A 20,440-nucleotide genomic window follows, 5' to 3' on the forward strand; every position below is an offset into this window, starting at 1 on the left:
ATCAGTTTTTAAATATCATGCAAAACAAGACTAAAGCTCTTTTTAAAAAAAAAAAAAATCTGCCACAAAACAAAATAAAATGTATTCTTAACTATTGTGATAAAGCTGAAAAATAAATATGAATGGAACTAGTATTTAGAACTGTAGAGAAAAATAAGGCCCAACCTGGGCTAGAGCAAAAGCCCAGTTAGACATAGGTCTTAAATATCTATTGCACAAAGAAGCGGTTCTTTTTGTCTAGTTTTAAACATGCTTGCTGCTTTTTTCGTGTTTATCCATATCCTCAAGCCCAGTATTTCCCATCTTGTATGTATACTGCTCCTACAGAGAAATGGGTGCGCAGTTTGAATCCTAACATACCGATTAAACTTGGCCACATCTGAAACACATTATGTGAGAAAAGAGACTCATCAGGTGCGAAAAAGAAAAGGAGAATACAAACTGGGTTACGGTCTTATGGATGAATCACTCATAGAGGGTTTCTGTATCCGTGATATCTCACAGCCATTTTCTGCCAAAAGTAACAGTCTTAGACTATCCTGTTTTCACACACAACCACCACACTTCAGAAAAATTTCTGGAAGTTTCTGTAATCTGGCTCAATATCTTTGACAGAAGGTGACTGAAAGTTATGATTATAGGTCATCCCACACTTTCAGCAACAGTAGCCACTCTGCCCCTGCAGAATAATAAACATGGAGTATGACCATTAGTCTCTTCTGCTGTTTGTGGGGGAGGAGGAAAGTATCATTCCTCACTCAGTGGCATAAGCTGTACAGCGACAGATATGGAAGGATTTCATGCAAGCCCTTTATTCTTGTGGTGGCAGTGGTGGCTGGACTGATGTTGCGCTCACTAATTTAGAGGAACATGGATTTGTGGCATTCAAGTCACTGATTACTTTGCAGAATGCATTTAGTACATGGAGGAAGCAAGTCATTTTTAACAGATGAGAATTGTATGCGAATATCAAAAATTCTAGATAAACTTCTGTTCTTAAAATTGAAACTTGACAACTTGTGGTCATCTACCAGTATGACACCATCACCAAAGAACTTCTCTGAAATGGCTGAAAACACGGGCTCCGTCCTGTTTCCGATGATCCCACTTTCTTCTTACAGTAAAAAGAAGTTTAAGGTTCTTTGGCTTCTTGGTTTGTTTTTCAAATTGAGCCTTAGTTTTGATTAAGACTTGAAAGACAGAAATCCAAAAGTTTCTTCATAAAGATATAAAAGAATCGAAGGGTTTGCATAACATTAAAGAAAAGATGCTGATGCTCTCAGGTGACGTGGTTCCTGCTTTAAATAGTATATGTTGAACATATCTCTGGAAGACAGTGTTTAACAAAACTTACACTTATTGAATAAATTCAGCTCAATATTTCTCTACGGTAAGTAAAACATAAATATTTTGCAAGCGTTTAAACATATTGTTAAAAGGTTGCAGAGATCTTGTTCTGGACTGTATGGTCCTGTTTTCAGTAACTGATAAAGCTAAAAGACATGCTTGCCTTTCTTACAGAATGGCCCAGCATAGGCAGAGAAAGTGCAGTCACAGGAGAATCCACTGTATTTCTCTCTACATTTTCCACCATTGTGACACAGGTTACCATAGCTGCTACAATGTCCAGGACAGCCTGGTTCAACTCCTGGTGTTATCTTTGCTCTCTTTTCCAGGTCAAGGGCCATTCCATTCAACTTTAATGAACGAATGCATCCCAAAAATCCTTTCTGCCTGGATGCTGTCCCACCTGAAATAAATTCATATGAGCTTTTAAAAATTTAAAATAATTGATGTGTAAAAACCTCTTTATATTTTACAGCTCCTGAACAGTCTATTATGAATTTCCAAGATACAAGCCTATGCATGTGAAAATATTTATAAATAGCTTTAAAAGCATATCTGATTTCTCTTTTGTCAAGTAATTACAACAAACCCTTGAAGCTTTTAATGGGAAACAAGGAATTTGCATAGTAAGATACCAAGCAATGATGCATACTTCTATTAATTCACAAAGGAGCAACATCCAGAAATTAGGTGTTTTTCTTTTCTCTTTTTTTTTCTTTTTTAAAGAGGAGAGGAGAGGAGAGGAGAGGAGAGGAGAGGAGAGGAGAGGAGAGGAGAGGAGAGGAGAGGAGAGGAGAGGAGAGGAGAGGAGAGGAGAGGAGAGGAGAGGAGAGGATTAAAAAAAAAAGTAAGAAAAAACTTAAAGAAAAAAGAAGGGAAAAAAAGAAAAAAGGGATGGGAGAGTGATGATTTGCACAATTTTATTCTTTCAGGATCCTACTGACTGATCAACTAATCTCTGCGTCTGTTCATCTGTCAGTCTTATAGTATGGATCATGATACCTCACGGTTGGTGTCTGGCCTGACATACTTTGTCCCATATTGGCAGCTGTGTCCATTCTTGAGGAACAGGAAAGTTTATCCCCCTTTCTACAGAGGAATACTGGTCAGGTTATACCTGACTACCAAGCGTATGTCATAAAGATACAGGGCAATCCTAAGGCTAACAACAATTGTTGCTTCATTTGTTTTCATTGTTATTTTTAGCACACGTCTTGACAGCTAACACTTTATTCATCCTGATTGATTGCTTAGCAAGGTGTGCAATCTACATAACATCTCTCTTATCCTTTGTTGCACAACTTTCTGATATTTCCTGTCATTAGTTCTGCTTTAAAAAATAAAAGCAGAAATTACTCTACAATATGTAAGATTACCAACTATAATTCTCATGCATTTCCAATTAACTTTTGGTTAAATGTTTCTATATGATCATCCATTTTCATCCTTTTCCAGTTCAAAGTTTGTAAAATTCTTGGTGTTTCATAAAAAATCTTGGCACAGCTGTCATTATTTACAGATATAATGGCACAAAACCACCTGACAATATGAAGATTTTATGTTATCTCTGCTAAAAAATGAGCATTTTGATGGCAGCTTTAGGCTTTAGTTCTTCTGGCTTCTTTGGAAAACCAGAGTATATATGTCTAAGAAGTAAAGAAAGAGTGTTTTAACCTGAAGAAATCACAGTCTTAGTATGTGAGTAACTGACTGATGTGTGACTATGGCAAGTACTAGGTATACAACGTGACATTTAAGTAAAGAGTGCCTCTGTTAGTGTCATTCTTAGTTCAGTTTGTTTCATTTTTCTTTAGATCCTTTTGCTGGCTTGAGCAGGCAAGCCTGAGTCTGTACCAGTGGACATCAGTCGAAGTAGTCACAATAAGTCTCATTACCCTCTCCACTGAAGAAAATTATATTTAATTGAAAAGATGAATATATCTTATAAATAGTTGGGAGTTATAAAAAGTTGCATTATCAAAAAGACTGGTTTAACTCAAACACAAAATATACTAGACATCATACAATACTGCAGTTGCAGAAACAGATTACCCCCAAAAACTTGCTGCAGTCATAGCAAACACTCACAAATTACATTCAGGAAATGCATGACACAAATAATTCATATGAATCACTATCATTTGCCATGTCAAACTTCAAAAGCACTATTTTGACTGAATAAAATTAAGCAAATGCTGGTTTTATCAGTTCTGCTCCAAATTATTTCAAAATAAATGTACAAACTCATAAGGTATTTCAAGGTACGCAGTACTATAGTGGATGTTATTTCATTTTACTCCCAGGATCTTCAAGAATTTTTAGAAAGGAGAAAAAACCCACAACACCAGAAGCAAAACAACAGAATCACTCTTCTAATACAATTATTCACCTGGACATTATCTGAAGAAAACAAGCTAGACAGCTTTCTTGCAGATAAGTCAAAACAGTTTTTAAATTGTCAGCTGCATACTGGAGATAGATGTATACAAACTCACTAGAATTTTTCAAATTATTTGACAAAAACCCTCACTCTATTCAATTGACAATTACTTCATAAAAAATTGCCATGAAGTGCAATTGTCAATACAGCTTAGTACAGTATTTGATCATTTGGGAGAAGGGTTAGAAGAACTAGATATCCATTAATTGTCAAAAACATTGGTTGAAATCCTGTCCAATAGTAATGATAGGCTAAGGCACTAAATCTGTAATCTCAAAATAGAGCTACATCTCCATGGATTTTTCACAAAGGCTCTCATCTCATCATCTAAATTGTTTTCAAAAGACCCAGTTGCCATCTTTTTTTCTTCCTTTTTTTTTTTTTTTTATATTTTCATGCTGACAACTAGGAAAGATTCTGTTAAATGAATGCCTACCTACAAAAAGCTGGCTGTTAAGCTGCAAGCGAATATGCCCATCAGGTGGAGCACCGGTAGACCTTTGAGGAAGCTGATCTACTTGTAAGGATGCCTCTTTGATGTTTCGTTCAGCCTTCACGTAATGCCACTGGTTGTCATTTAAGGAAGTGAGTGATTGCACTGTAACTTCACTAGGTCCATTTCCAACATCGAATGAAAAAACCACTTCAGATGGAGCTAAAAAGAGGACAGTAATAAAGGACATTTATGTTATTTCATAGCTAATTACATCACGAAATCATTAAGTGGCAGAACAACTTACTTGAAGGTCTAGCCTGCTATTTCATGGGATAAGACTGATTGATTGTTTTAGGGGAAAAGTTTACTTCAGGTTACCTGTCCTCAAACTTCATTCTTCACACTCACTGACAGTGAGAAAAATGATTTGTCAACGGGATGGAAATCAAACTGTTTGTGGACCTCTAGAAAGCATAGTAGTTAAGAAAGAGTGAAATGTGCTAGCTTTGATATTTTTCAGTTTGGATAAAAAGCATCTCTTGCTAACATGGTAATTGATTACCATTGTTATCTATATTTAAATTATCATCACTATAATCCAATCAACTTCTACCATCTTTTTACTTTTTTTATTTATTCACACAATCTCTATAACTATCAGAGGGCAAATTTTGATGTAGTATATAAGACTATGAGTACAGTGAATTAAATTGAGTCATTCCCTAAGCAACTTTCACATTATATGGTTTTATAGTTTGCTTAGAAAAATCCTAACTGAGTCTTTGCAGGTCAAAATAATAAGACGAGGAATGTGCCAGAAATTGAAGATCTGGAATTTATTAATATTCTCTGTGAAACTGTTTCTTTAACATATTCAAGTATAATTAACTATGAAAATAAGTAATCCCTAAACAAGGGATTACCAGCATTTTGAATTATTAAGGATTTCATAAAGGACTAGAGGTCTGAGAAGATTCCATGAATCCAAGAGAAAGGTTCCCATTTACATCATTGGACTTGGAGAGAAAAGCAGAACAATTAGAAGTAGTCAAGGGAAATAATCCAAATTCAAACAAAATTTTCAAAGATTAATTTACTGAATTAAAAAAATAAAATTCAATGACATATTTTTATTTTCTTTTCACTTTTTAAAGATACAGTAGTCCTTTTATAATATTTAGATCCACTTTAGCCAACCTTTAGACTGAGTAATGACACATGCTTGCAATTCCTTAAGCCCTGAATCTGGTTATTATAGTTTTCTATAACAGTTCAACCTGAGAAAGAAAAGTAAAATGACAAATACACAAAGCATTCCACTTTCCAAATAAAATAAGGCATAATGTGCATTTAAACAGAAAGCCTTTTATAATAAATAATCTCTTCTGCTTAAAAATCAAGAGTGTTTTATATAGCAATAAGAAATAACTGATGTCTAAAACCAGTTCCTCAGTAAAATGAATTTTAGGATAAATTTGTTTCTTTTGGACATAGTTGGGAGCTGAGTCTCCTCTCATTGAGGAGTAAAAGGAAAAAAAAACAACCACACAGTAGGAGAATAAAAGCAATAGAATCTCCATGTGATCACGTAAAGAGATTTTCTGCTGAATGTTACCTTCTGTGGGGAGGTCTTTGTAAGCCTCTGGATACTGTTGGAGTGAAGCCTGAAAACACAAATTCTGCTTTGAACTCACTGAATGTGCTATTAAACAGCGTATCAGAATGACAGATCTGATGAATAATGCTGTTTAGATATTAAAGGCAAGAAAATACATAATAAAGATTTTGAAATAACCACTGATATAATGAATTATATTAGTACCACTAAAAAAATAATATAATCTTGAAAAAAATCCCAGAAGTTCCAGAGATGAGTGTCTGAAGACTGACCAGAATATGTCAGAAAAAGTGAAAAATATAATCAGTTAACATTCTGTACTATTTAAAATCTGCTAAAACCAGCTACACTGCAAATTTGGAAGAAATTTGGCATTTACAAGCACAGTGGTCAAACCACCTGTGGAAGATATGGACGTTGAGATATGCTGACCAAGTTTTAAAATTTGTCCTCTTGAGACAAAAGACCAAGGCAAAGAGCACTTTGGTCATTTCCTGGCCAACGTACAGTACATTCAGGAGTTCTCCTCTGGTACAAAAATACTTTGTGGGCCCCACCTACCTTGGTGTTACCAAAAAATTTTCCAAATATTGCAAGGACCCAAATATCTTGTGGCCCTAATGCCTTCAAACACAGGCAGAGTGCAGCTATGGTTTCGCAAAGTGGAGCGGAAGGTGCAGCTGATGGTCATCATGGAGAGTGGTCAGTGGCTAGCCATAGATAAAATGACTAACAGAAATCACAGCCATCAAGAACCATTCCGAGTATGGTGGCTGAGCATCGCATACAGAAGCAGAAAGTGATTACCAGGTAATATGCTACACAATTTAAAACCCGAGCACTTTCCATAAAGGAAACAAACTCATCCTGGGCAATAAGTTGCAAATTTGGGCAGATGAAGGCCAATAGCAGCTGCATATTGGACTCTTCAACTATTTCCAAAGCAACTGTAGAAGACCCTCCAAATTAACACACCATAGTGTTCCCAAACTTACTTTAAATTTCTGTTTAACTCATTGCTTTTAAATAGGAAATAATCCTTCAGTGAGCACTCAGATAGTATAAAATAGTTACTCAGACTTTCAGCTAGAGGATGTAACCTGTGGTCATATAAGTATTTAATAGAGTGTACTATTCAGAGTTGAATCAGCCTTGTTGCTTTCAACCACTACTTCTGCATAACATTACAGGAACTCAGACAAAAACAAAGACTTGCGTTTTTTATAGTTCTGTAAAAAAAAAAAAAGAAAAAGGGATAAAGTATCTTCTTCAAGATGATTTACTTCCTCTGCTTTTTAAAATACAGTTAGGATGCACACCTCCATTTTTTTCAATAGCTTTCTAGAATATTATACACAGATGCACTGAGTGTTTATAACTTCATAAAACCAAACAGCACTGAACTTCACATTTCCTGTTAAGATTCTTCATCTGACATTTTTGCTTTGGGAAAGTTAGACTTAAAGGTCTAAAGATCATTATGTCATAAGTAAAAAAGTTAGATATAAAGCTTGAGAAAAATCAATAAAATGCTAAGAAAAATCATTGTGTTCACAAGTATGGAATGCCAAATGACATTAATGACATAATGAGTTTTAAATCATTTTTAACACATTCTCATTTTAAACACTGACACCTACTATTTTCATTATTGTTATTTATTATTACACAAATCAAAGATATTGATTTATGTGGAACTCTTAATAGAATATCAAATCTAGGTTGGTAAGTTACATTCACATCTATTATAAAAGAGTATATGATGATGAAATCTAAATGATCCTATACAATATGAAATGTTCAAGGTGATTATTTTTTTTTTTTTCTTTGATAGAAAAGTACTTGTGATTGAAATGTATATTGCTCATTTCTGTCCAATGTTACCCTCACTGCAAACATACAATTCTGGCTGTACTACAAACAATCCTACCTATGACATACAAAAAAAGAATAGGTCTGTCTATTCAATGGATTAGGATGTTTCTGGAAGTGAAGTAATACCTCTACATGCCACACAATAATGAGATAAACTTCATTTTTTTTAAATGCTGAAAATACAGACCAACTCAGGTTTTCACTTTCTCTCATGCCTCCCTAGTCACAAGTCATATAAAACCCATAAGTATACAGTAGTTTGGATGCATATGAATGAATGGGACAAGTGACATGAGGTTTTCTGCATATTATTTTTCTGAAGAAAGGGTTATGGCCTTATGCCAACTGTCTGAATAAATTTAGCTCTCAGATGCATTCCTTTAATGTTTCCAAGATTTAACTGTTTATTTTGAAAATGGGAAATCATTTATCGCACAAGAATATCATCATTGCTTCAGAGATTCTCCACTGAAGTGCTGACCCAGTACATTTTTTGTATTGCATGACACTGAGGTTACAATGCTACTGTGTTTTCACCCGTTCACAGAACTTTAACAGAAGGTAGTTCATACTCTTGATAAACATGGCAAAAACACTGTTGAAAACAGGGTGTCTTTCAAATGCAGCACTACAGTACGAGATAATGTAAACCAAATTGATTAAACATTATACAATATTCTATAATTAAACTGCCTACAGAGGAACACAGTAGCTGTATTTGTTTGTTTCAATAACATTAACATTGGCAAAAAAACCAGTCAGAATATCTTACTTTTAAATAAAGATGCATTAATATTTCTATAGTAATATTTTGCATTATATGATATATATCTTATAACATCTATTTGTACTCTTCACTGGAAAATACTTGAGTGTGATAACACAATAGATTTGTAAAAAAAGAGGAACTGCCTAATCCCAAGGTAAAAGGAGTTCTAAAAAAGTCTCAGAGACACCTGTCAAGTATAAGACTTTTTAATTCATTTGCCATTTCGCATGAATCCAAAAGTTTTTTTAAACAATACTTCATCTTTTTAAATATTCTCCCTTTCAATAATGAACAATGTAAGACTAAAACATTGAGTTGACTAAAATAAAACTTTCATTCTACATTAGTTGTCTTACTGAATTTAGTGAGATATTTAATTTTCTTTTGTGCAACAAAAATTTATTCATGTGTAAAAGTCTAAAGATCTGGGTACGTACAAGTAAAATAAATAAATAAAAAGATGATGAGAAAGCATGGCTAAGCTAGGATACTGTGCCACAGAGGGTCTGACTCACACATTGTGACTGAGTGAATCTCCCAGCAGCCACACGTAATGCCTGGCCTTAAAATTTGGAGGGAGAAAATTTGGTGGCAGGGATGCAGTGAGCAAAAGAAAGAGGAACAGTCTGAGCACTCAGGGGATGATTACTGTGCTCTTAGATTAAGTAGTAACAGTGATAAAGCTAGAGAAAAGTTTTTTAAATATTCCTCCTTTAAGTTAATTCTAATTTAGTCCAACCGAAAGCTATGATGATGATGATGATGATGATGATGATGATGATGATGATGATGATGACAACGACGACGACGACGATGACAACAACCATCAGTCGTGTTACTTACAGTATAACTCTATCCTTATAAAGTCTTGAATTCCCAGGTTTTCTAAAAACACTCCTGAAGAAGCAGTAGTTTTAAAGAAAAATGAGACATCTGCAGTGAGCTCTCCATGGAAGGTGGGGAAATGCAAGTAGGATGTCTCTGTGTTGAAGGATGCTGAATTCCAAAACGTTCCTAGTTGTCAAAATGAAAAATTAAGTGATAGATACAGTGTTATCTAATATTGCCAGTATAAGTTTTATAACCGATTGAACAAAGGAAAGTGCCCAAGTCTAGGAAAGGGTTGTGGAGTCCATAAAACAAAAAGTGGGGGTTCTTGGAGACACAGAAAAATGGTTCAGCAAGAGTAATTGAGGTACTCAGTTCAGACAACCAATAAACAATTAATGAGAAATAAAATGCCTGGCATCTCAGCTAGACAGTTCAGTTAGGGCCTGACGTATCCTTTTATGAAATAAACAAACACAGCAGCTTTGAATGAAGTACTATACCTACATTAGCTAGCATAAACTATAGCTATGACAATTGTTATGTATATTTCCCACATAACAAGGAAAAGAGTCTTGTTATTGTTGTAGTCCAGTGATTTTTTACCAGATATCACAAAGAAGGTGGGATACACCTGCTAGTAATTACTGTGGAAGGAATTAAAAAAAAAAAAATTATGAAAGTATTTTCTCCTTTAGTTGACTGCAGCTTAGAAATTCATATGCATTCTTACTAATATGAAAAATACGGCATAAGTCAGTGTGACTCAAAAAAAAAGGTTACAAGATCAAACATAGATATTTTGCTGGTTTGATTTTTCTTTAAGCTATAAGAACAGAGGCCTGGTCCACAGCCCAGTGAAATAAAATCAAAGTTCATTCGCTCGTTCCTCCTGACTTTTTAGCAGAGTTTCAATCAGGTTCGGATCCCACACCTAGAAAAGCAGGATGGCAGGATATCTGTACGTATTCTGGCAATGGCTTGCTGCAACACTTGCCGCTTGGGAGCGCTGCCAGCCATCACAAGTTAGAGCAGCCATCAGGACAACTTTCGCATGGTAGGGCAGAGCTGTGAACAGATGGCTCGGGCTGGGAGAGGGGAGCGTAGCTTTGCACCTCGCTCTCCTGCGCTGCCTGATGGGTTCCTCGGAGCTATCGTTCCCTGCGAAGTTGCCGTCAGCCGAAGGCAGCGGCCTTACGTATTGGGATCAATTTTAAGCCCGTGTTCCTCAACTGTTTCAGGTCATGGCTCCCACGGAGCAAACCTCTCCACGGTTATGACTCAAGTACATAAGAGCTATTTAAAAAACAATGGGCTGGCTGTTACCAGTAATTCAAACACGATAGGAAGTTTAATACTACTAATTTATACAAAATTGGTAAAACATTGCTAGTAATTAGAAGAGAGACAATAGCGGCAGTAACAGTCCAGTAGAGTAATGATACAATTAGCTTCATTGAAGCATTTGAATGATCTTTGTAAATCAGAATGGAGTCCTTGGGGGAGGGCAGGGATAGGAAGTTTTATTCCTCTTCTCTTAATATCCTGTCTTCTCTTCTCTAGCTGTTCTTTTTTGCAGCTCTGAAAATGGTGTGATTTATGAATGTTAAGCTACTGTATCAATAAAGTGGTTTAAATATAGATCTAGCAAAAATATATTACAAAATATCTTACGCTGTTGTAAATCAAGGTGGGAAAATAATTTCTTCACTTTACAGTATCTGGTTTACAGTCTCCTGTTTAGTTTTCTGGAACTGCCAAACACCATGTAGTTAGGAAATCGATAATATTTAGCATTTTATCTGAGTAGTAAGACTGCAGTCTTACTATGAGTAAAAAAGGAAGATCCTGTTTGTTATAAATAAAACAGCAATATATTTATATTGCAAAAATTACTTTAGTTTTTGGCATATATCAACTAATCTTACCAACTTGAAATTGTAATGTGAAAAAGGGACAATTGTGAACAAGACAGATAAATTAGCCATTTTAACATTGCAAATATAATAAAGGTGACTCTCAAAACAATTGTGCAATTGCAAATTGTAGCAATCTTCAAGTTTTTAACCAAAACTGAAATCTCTTTGTTATTTATATCAATTCTTATAGATATCTCTAAGTGTTGCATCATTCATTCTTTCAGTGTGAAACTTCAGCAGGGATAGGGAGTGTTGAGGCACAGAAAATAGAGATCCTGTGTTGCCAAACAATATTTTCTGTACATTTTCTTTGACTGGTCTTCCCTCTCCCCCAAACAAATATCTGATTGACATGACACACAAAATACTACCCATCTCTTATGGACTGACATAGCTAAGGCACATTGCTGTTAACCTGGAGATGCTCGTTGTGTTCTCAAAGCAGCTGTAGTCTTTGTGAAGATGACATTTAATGTGCCTTCCATCTTTCCCATATTCTCCCTTTAGAGGGATTTTGTGAAACACTTAAAAGGTACCAAGAGAGTTTCCAACAGAGTGCTCTTCTCTGTACAAGCCAGCTTCTGGACTCTGGTACATCGACAGGATCTTTGAATTTCACTGGAATGTCACTGTGATCAGATCATAAATGCACAGTAGTGGTAATGTAGAAAGCACGCTCATTGTAAATTGTAGATCCTATTAGCCCATCTGATCTAGGTGACTGGGTTATCTTATCTTAGCTAAACTACCAATAGATGATCAGGATTTTGCCTGTTGTCTTTGGTCTGTTCCTCCTTATCTGGTCTCTTAAACTGATCTTTAAATTATGTGATCATCTATTATTTGTATCCTAATGGTTTCATTTGCTTGTTTTGTTTGTTTGGTATTGCTTTGTTTCGGGATGTGTGTGTGTGGGTGGTAGTGGTGAGATTGCTTCATTTTATTCTTGTGCAAAACCAAGCAGGGAGATCATCACTACCTATTAAATGTTTTAGTTATATCTTTCTATATATGCCAAATAATTCTGTCAGTTTTGCTACATGCAAATATTACCCTTCATCCAGCACAGAGGAGGCCAAAATTAGTGAGAAGTGTGTAAATTGCTTCTTCTAAAGCTATCCTCCTAAGTTATGAAGTCTGACCAGCTGGCAACTGTTTGCCTCTGAGAATTTGTGGAGTTCAGCTGCTCCATCTGTATCATGATTTCCAGCTCTGCTACATTGCAGCTTATTATAAAATTCATGGATTAAAAGACCAAATGGGAAAACTGCGGTTGTCTAGTTCAACCTCTGATATGCCACGGAACGCATAAATTCCTTGAATCGATTCTTGTTTGAAAAAGAAGGAAAGAAAAATATTCAATCAATTCAATTTTAAATTGTCCATTTATGGAAAATTCATAAATACCCTTACTGTCAATTTATAGATATATATATTTATGTATGCACACACACTCAGTCTGTTAGTTTAGCTTCAAATCCTGACCACGGGATTTTTTTCTGATTTTCTCTCCTGCTTTCAAGAACATTATTTGGAAGTTCTTACTCTATGAAACTCCATTTAAATTGAGCATATCATCTCAGATTTTGTCTCAGTTAAGCAAAGAAATTAAGCTTAAGAGTCTTCCACTAAAAATGCATCTCGACTTCTTTAAAGCAATCCATTAACCTCACATCCTTTTTATGTACTGTAAAACTGCGTGAAACACAGACTTGTATTAAACCTCTTGATTATGCACGACGCAGTAAAGAACATCAAAATAATGTCGATTAGACTGAGGTTAGGACAAAAATAAATTAATTTTGTAAAGCTAAATAAGAGGAAGGAGTGAACAGTCAGCATACAGATACTTCTATTATTAACAGTCAAAGACATGTCCTGATTTCTCAGGCCACTGCAGATAGGTGAAACAGATTTTTTTGGCTAAACATAGAAATTTACTGTGCTGCTTTAATGAAGGTATCACCTATGATCAGTTAATACAGTTGGTCTCCAAAATTGTCTTATCCGAAGCTCACACTAGGTTTTTTTTGTATTTAAATGTCCAACTGAGTACTCACATGGAATGGATTATCTGCTTGTACTATGATTTTGCAGTTGAATTTTTACATTTCTTTTTTTTTTTTTAAATTTAACTAATTATGTGGCACTCCATCAAACATCTTACTAGACTCCAAGTATATCAACTCACCAGTATTGCCTTTACCAGTACTGAAGTCCCTCAAAAGTTTGGCCAAATTTACCTTATATAATGATATTTTAACTTTACATTGCATTGCACTAACCTTATATTATGTTTTATTCAATTAAGATCTATATAATAAATTTTATTTCTTTGGCCAAGAATCAGGTCTGATGCTGACAGATTACCCATTTATTAGACATATTTTTGGCACATTAGCTTTCTTTCAGTGTTCTGGATATATTTATATGTTCTAATACTTATTGGAACTTCACAGTAGTCAGTCAGAGTATTTCCAGTCAATTCTTGCAAGGAAAACAATAAAAAAGAGAAAAACTTGAATGGTGTGGTTTTTTAAAAGTCTACCCATATTAACTGACTCTCTCTATTAGAATTTAATCAACGTCGGGCTTTTTGTTGAATAATGAGATTCCTCTTTCTTTTTTATGAAAAATATAGTATTTCTATCTATTAATGGCCCAAAGATTTCTTTTGTCCTCATATGCTTCAAAATCTTTCCTTTTATCCTAGTCAGTTGACATAGGTTAATTTGAATCTTAACTTTCATTACATTTAGATATATTTTTCAATCTAATACCAGCAGTGCTGGCATACAATTTATTAGACATCTTGTATTGTACAGCAGAACAGGGAATATAGAAATGAATCAGTAATATATTTTAAAGGTGACAGAAACGAGTGAGTGCTACTCAGATGTACAGAGCTGAGAGACACCAAATCCTGTGGCCTAATTTCTCTAAATGACCATATTCCTCTAGAATATCATTATTACTTTCATTGCACTTTGTCATCTTAGAAATATAGATAGTTAACTCTATCAGAAATGCTGAGAAAAATCACTAATATCTGAATGGATCTTTATACATATGAAGAACTATACTGGTTTTGCTTTGGCTAATATTTTTCTTATGTTACTCTTTCTGCTTTGTTCTAGCAAATATGGTTTGGTTTTCTATCAGTAACATTGATTGAAGAAAGTCAGTCCATAAAACCTAACACAAAGAAACCAAGTGCAGTATTACAATGTTAAATAAAAGAGTGAAAATAAAAAATATGCAATGAAGAATAGACAACTTCTGCCAGACTGCGTTTGAGTTATGATACATGACTTACAAGTACTTAATGAAGTAACTCTAACTTGGGATCTTAGTCAAGGGAGTGCACTGTTTATGACAATTCAATTCAACAAACTATTTATGGGTCTACTTTATTTTGCTGTAGCATAAACAATTATTTTTATCTCTAAGTAGATGTCCTACAAGAAATAGATTATTGATGCAATGAGAATTTATGATCTTTTGGGTTTGAATCATTTAATGAAGTACTAAGTGTATCACAGATACAAGTAAACCTTCTCCCCTACATTTTTATATGATATGCCAGTGAATTATTCTGAAGAACTTATATCTGTCAGAAAGAAGAAAAAACATGTTTAATAAAATGATATCCTCTATAAAGTAGAATTTTATAATTTAGTTTTAGAGAGTGACAGAAGCAGAAATAAGCAATAATCTCTCTGGAGAGTACTCATATAACACTTGTGAATCCAAGAATATCTACTTTTCCATGTTTGACAGCACTTCTGAGAAATGGGTATTTGCTACTAGACCTTTTTTATTTCTCCACCTATCCAAAGATGCAGAAGAAAATAAATGTCATTAATACTGCATTTAATTGGACCCTCATGAGTGTCTGCAACCTCAGATTACAAAAAATCTTAATATTGGTCTGTTTAAAATTGCTACTAACATGTTATTGCTGATTTTACAAGAGAGTTTAGATCTACTTCATCGCTCTTGTCTAGTGTGAAATTTAACATGTAGAACTCAGGAACTCAAATCATGGCTTTTTACATTTTCTGGAAAACTAAAATTTAAAGAAAATTTTCATTATAAACCCCACTGCTTATAAGTAAAGACCATTGCAAAAAATTCTAGTAAGTAACACACAGTCATTTCCAGTATAATGATTAAAATAATAGAATAGAATATTTATTGAAATATATATAATTATGCTTTCTATGAGAAAAGACATTAATATAATTTTAAACAACATAAATAATATCTCACTTGATATATATTATATTATATTATTATACTATAAATATATAGGATAATATATTATGATAATGGTATAATATAGGTAGTATATTATATATGATTTGTGATATAAAATATGTGATACAGAATATATAAGATATTATAATTTATATTTATATATTTTGTTATGTATTGTAATACAATTAATATTTTACTGAACACCTTGCACTTTGTTTTTATCTCAAAATTCTGTGATTTTACATTGTTTTCCTTCAGAAATTCTGTATTGTTTTGCAAATTTTACCCCCTACCTCCCTAGAACCATGTCATCTCTTACTATCTTTGTCTTTATGATGTAAACGGCTGAAAAAACACGCATTATTACTGCTCTTATTAAACAATTGAAGAGAATGTTCCTTTTCAAGGTTTTTGCTGTATTATTACCATTAACTGTTATATTCTGAAAGGTCTTTTCACTGAGATTATTTTAGTCCCAAATTGCTTCTTTCCGAAGTCAAATTCTATAATGTTGTCTGACATTACAAAGATATTTCTCTGGCATTCAGATTCTGACTTGTTGTGCTTGTCCTCATGATATTTTAGAGCTCTTTATTGCGGCTTGTCTAGAAATACTGTGATCATGTAGCATCAGTGCAAAATTTTGCAGCAAATCAATCACTCAGACTAAGCAAACATCAGATAAAGGCAGGGAGGTCAATGTGTGTCAGAACTGTCTGTATGTTTTAATGATTCACCCGGGGAAGCTAGTTGGCTTCCATATTTTAAGATTTGTGATAATTGGGGTCAGGTTATGTAATTAATAGTAGTTGGGAACTTGGTGAGTAGTGAAATCGAAATTCTACCCACTTACTAGTAATACACAAGCTGTAAATACTTCTGTTTCATTGCTGTCATTGTCCCCGGTTTCATTGTCCCTGGCCACAACAGAGGCCTACTGCATCATAGACTCTACCAAGCATGGCCAGTCAATTGAAGGAGGTGGGTATCGCCCTCTACTCAACACTTGTAAGACAACATCTACATACTGCCTTTAATTTTAGGCCCACCAGTACAGGAAAAAAATACATTAATGAACAGGACAGAGTATGGGAAAGGCCACCACAATGTTCAGGTCTGGTGCACTTTTCCTGCCCTTCATGCTGAGGGACGATGGCTGGTTCAGCCTGGAGAAGGGACAGTTTTGTGAGGGACTTGACAGCAGCCCCCAAAACCTAAGGGGAAATCGTCAAGAAGACAGAGTCAGGTTCTTTGCATTGGTGTAAAGTGTGAGTATCAAAGACATAAGTTGAAACAACAGAGTTTCAGGACTGATCTAAGTAAAAAAGAAATTCTCAATGAGGACAGTGAAGCAGTGGAACAGGCTGCCCAGAAAAGCACTGCAGGCTCCATCCTTGGGGGCTTCAAGCCCCAATTTGACAAAGCCCTGAGAGACCTGGTCTGAATTCACAGCTCATCCTGCTATAAGCAGGAGACCTCCTTAAGTCCTTTCCACTCTGAGTTATACCATAATCCTATAACATAACCTCGTGATTTAACAGTTCTTTGATAGGTGAGATAAATGATCAGCTCAGAATCAGATGTCAGACAAGTGGAAAGGAAGCACTCCACAGGATTTTTTTTTGTCTCTTATAAATTTTCATAAGAAAATTAGAATGCACTGCTATAACACACATCTGTTAACAAATCTTCCAGGCATAATTACCCTGAGAAGTCACAGGAATGAAAGCAGAGATGACATAAAAATAAATACATGCTAATTTATTTTTATTTATCTATGCAGTCTCCTGAGTAAGCCTAGAAGTACAGATCAGTACTTCTTTACTGGTATTCATTTCCTCTTATTCATAAAGGCTGAAGAAATTTGAAAAACAAACACATCATATGATGAAGGAGGAAAATCACATAATGAATAAAAATAGCAATTTGCAATTATTTGAAACAATAGTGAAGTTCATGAAAACTCATAGGGTAGCATTTGATGTAAAGAAATTAAATTTATTAAATATTTTAACCCCTTACTCAGCTGTAGACAAAATCCTGCCAATTCAACTCTTCAGTTAAGATCTTTAGGATGATCTATGGCATTGTTTCTTCTGACTTTTGATTACAAACAGCAGCAGCCATAGATTTTTTCTGTGACAGTTTACTATTGAACTTAAAACAAATTTGGGCTTTTTTGTCAATGAAGATGGAAATAATGAAACCAGAAATGTCATCACAAATCTTCACGAAGGTATCAGTTTTACCAATTGTCTTATTATCTTTAAATGATTTATTCACACGTGGTATTTTTCTGGTTACTACATAGGTTTTCAGGATGTACAAACTTTATGGTTTAAATTACTGTATAACTTTCTAAATTTTAAATTCTTATGTGAAATTGAAATTTTGCATAGATATTGCATAGACTGGATTAATCTCCCATAGTATAGTTTTCCTAGTTGTGCAAATAGTCATAGGAGTTAATATGCATAAGGTTTGGTGACGAAGGCATGCGTATCCAGTGAAAGGTATGCTTCTCCCAAGATATGGTAACCAGTTATGAATTCCCCTTGATGTAATGCTTTATTCATAACTTAATTCAAGTTTCATTAAAATGCTGGATTTTGTACTCAAAATATCTGTTTGAAAACTATACTATTTCTGTCTTCACTATTGATTTGTATTATCAAAAATATATCTTTACAATTCTACCCTGATTTGCATCAGGTAAAGTGTAAAATGCATAGCATTTTGTCTTTTTCCTTTCTAATTAGTAAAATAATTGGATTCAATTTTTGCAAAAGTGTATCTTAGGCTGTTTAGCAAACAACATTTAAGATTTATTGCAGTCAAACCCCATTGTTGTTTAGCAAAACTCTGCAGTTGTTACTTACTGTCACCATGGCAAAGCAAAGGCCCCAGTTTGTAAGCTGCTTCAGAATTTGGTCTGTCAGTATCTGTGATCACAATTTCTGTTACTGGTAGATGGTCCTTGTAGGAAAGGAATCCAGTATCATTAGTCCTGAAAAGGTAAAATGAAAGCCACAGCTCTCCTAAATATTTCTGATAAACACTTCATTATCTTTGACACATTGCTGGGGAAAAGGAAAGAATTAAATTCTGAAAAAAAAAAGTGCTGCGTAACTCTATTGGTCATACAAGCAACTGTGAATACGAATGTATCCTTTGATATTGATATTGTGATCATTTGATGGGATGGAAACAATTTCATGGTAAATGAACAGTTTTATGTTTGTGCTTGTTTACATAAGCATGGGAAAACTCTTTTTTGACATAAATGGGTACCTAACTGGCTGCCTAAGCTAATATACTTGTCTATGTCAGTAATTTTATGCTGCTGAGGACATACTGTATCTCTGAAGACATACTGTATCTATAATGGCCTGTCTCTTCATTATCGAATATTAAATGGCTTAGTATAACTTCCTAATAAGTCTAACTTCTTTTTTTTCCTTTTCCACCTTGACAAAAGTTTAAAAAAATCAAACAGAAAAATGTGAAGTCTGAGTGTACAGGAAAAGCAGCATACCCTACAAATAGGTAATTTGTATAAAAGGAAATATGCAACCTAGCACTCAGAGTACACACCCAGTACTGGTAACCTTAGACCAAATTCCTTGTTTAAAATTTTTGTTCACTTAGTGTCAGAACTGCATTTCTAAACTTCATAAGCACTAGTTTTCACCCTAAAATTGCTTCTCCTGAACCCATGGAAATATTCAATCACTCAGGACCATTCTGGAAAATTCAGTCTGTCCATTCAATCCATTTATAGTTGACTCTTCCCTTTAATGGGCAAAGCAAACAGCTCAGAGACAACAGTGGAAACTCAGAGAGGGGAAGCAATCTGGAACTCACACTGCTCAGAGATTAGACATGAGAAACACACCTCAGCAAGCAAGGCATGTTTCTCTGGGAACGTGTCTGGACATAGCAACCCCCTCTCTTAGTACACTGTGCACTAGGATTGAGATAACAGGAAGAGGTTCCATCCTTGTGCTGAATGAAATTAGTGATTTTTTTTCTCCACTCCCCCCTCCCTTTACTAACATCACCATCTTTCCCCTGTATACAATTTCTGTTTATCGGTCTTGGAGAACAGTGCATGCAAATGTACTTTTTTTTTTTTTTTCCTCCCCAGGAAACTTTTTTCCTTAAGTGAGGAAAGCAAAGCATTTAAAAAAAAATATTATTTTAAAGGGGTTAGATATTGCAGATTTCTAATTTAGAACTGAAAAAACACCTTGAAACACCAGAAGTGTTTGCTTCAGTAAAACTATACTGCAAATAAAGGGAAACTGAATAGAAACTAGTGTACCTTTTCTGCAGAGAGGATTTGCATGTTTGTAGATATTTATGAACAGATTTTTTTTAAAAAAAACCTTTATTTTATTTTAGAGTTCTAGAGACTTAAAGATTTTGACTAGTCAAACAAGGAGTTTTAGAGCTTAATCTATATCCAATCTATGAAATGTGACAATAGAATATCAAACCCTTATTTTCAAAACTTAAGTCTGGTTTTCTGTAGCTCAGAAAACATCTCAAACAAGTACAGCTTCTACCTACTTTTTCCACCCTATGAATTGTATTGAGTCAATTGATTCAAACCAGTAGCCTCTAGGGAACCAAATGCAACATTAAGCACAACTACCAAAATAAGTGTTAACATAACATTGGAGTTACTGGGATGAGTCTCCACTTAAAATGAAAATTAAAATGTCAAAAGTGAATACATACAGAAATATAAACCAGAAGTCATTATATTTTCAATGTAATACACTCATTAACATATGCAATTTACTCAAAGTGGTTATAGTGAAGACATGCATGTCATCCTCTATCTACTTTATTTACAAGTATGTTACCATTAAAAATTAAACTATGTATGTGAGCAAGGATTAAATGAATAACAAAACAGAGCAAGAATGTATTACGTAGACTA

The 20,440-nt window shown here is 34.4% G+C and overlaps 1 protein-coding gene across 2 annotated transcripts in view; it reads right to left on the bottom strand.

Annotated features, from left to right (window-relative positions):
• CNTNAP4 (contactin associated protein family member 4) overlaps positions 1-20,440 on the bottom strand; it is a 249,726-nt gene that overhangs the window by 22,846 nt on the left and 206,440 nt on the right. For both annotated transcript variants that reach the window (XM_054810562.1, XM_054810561.1), the window contains exons 15-18: positions 18,372-18,499; positions 9,329-9,499; positions 4,224-4,442; positions 1,511-1,750 (exon numbers count right to left, since the gene is read on the bottom strand). In XM_054810562.1, coding sequence (XP_054666537.1) covers positions 1,511-1,750; positions 4,224-4,442; positions 9,329-9,499; positions 18,372-18,499 — 758 coding nt within the window. The remainder of the gene's footprint in view (positions 1-1,510; positions 1,751-4,223; positions 4,443-9,328; positions 9,500-18,371; positions 18,500-20,440) is intronic.

Source organism: Grus americana, chromosome Z (genome assembly GCF_028858705.1).
Source record: "Grus americana isolate bGruAme1 chromosome Z, bGruAme1.mat, whole genome shotgun sequence".
Classification (NCBI taxonomy): Eukaryota; Metazoa; Chordata; class Aves; order Gruiformes; family Gruidae; genus Grus; species Grus americana.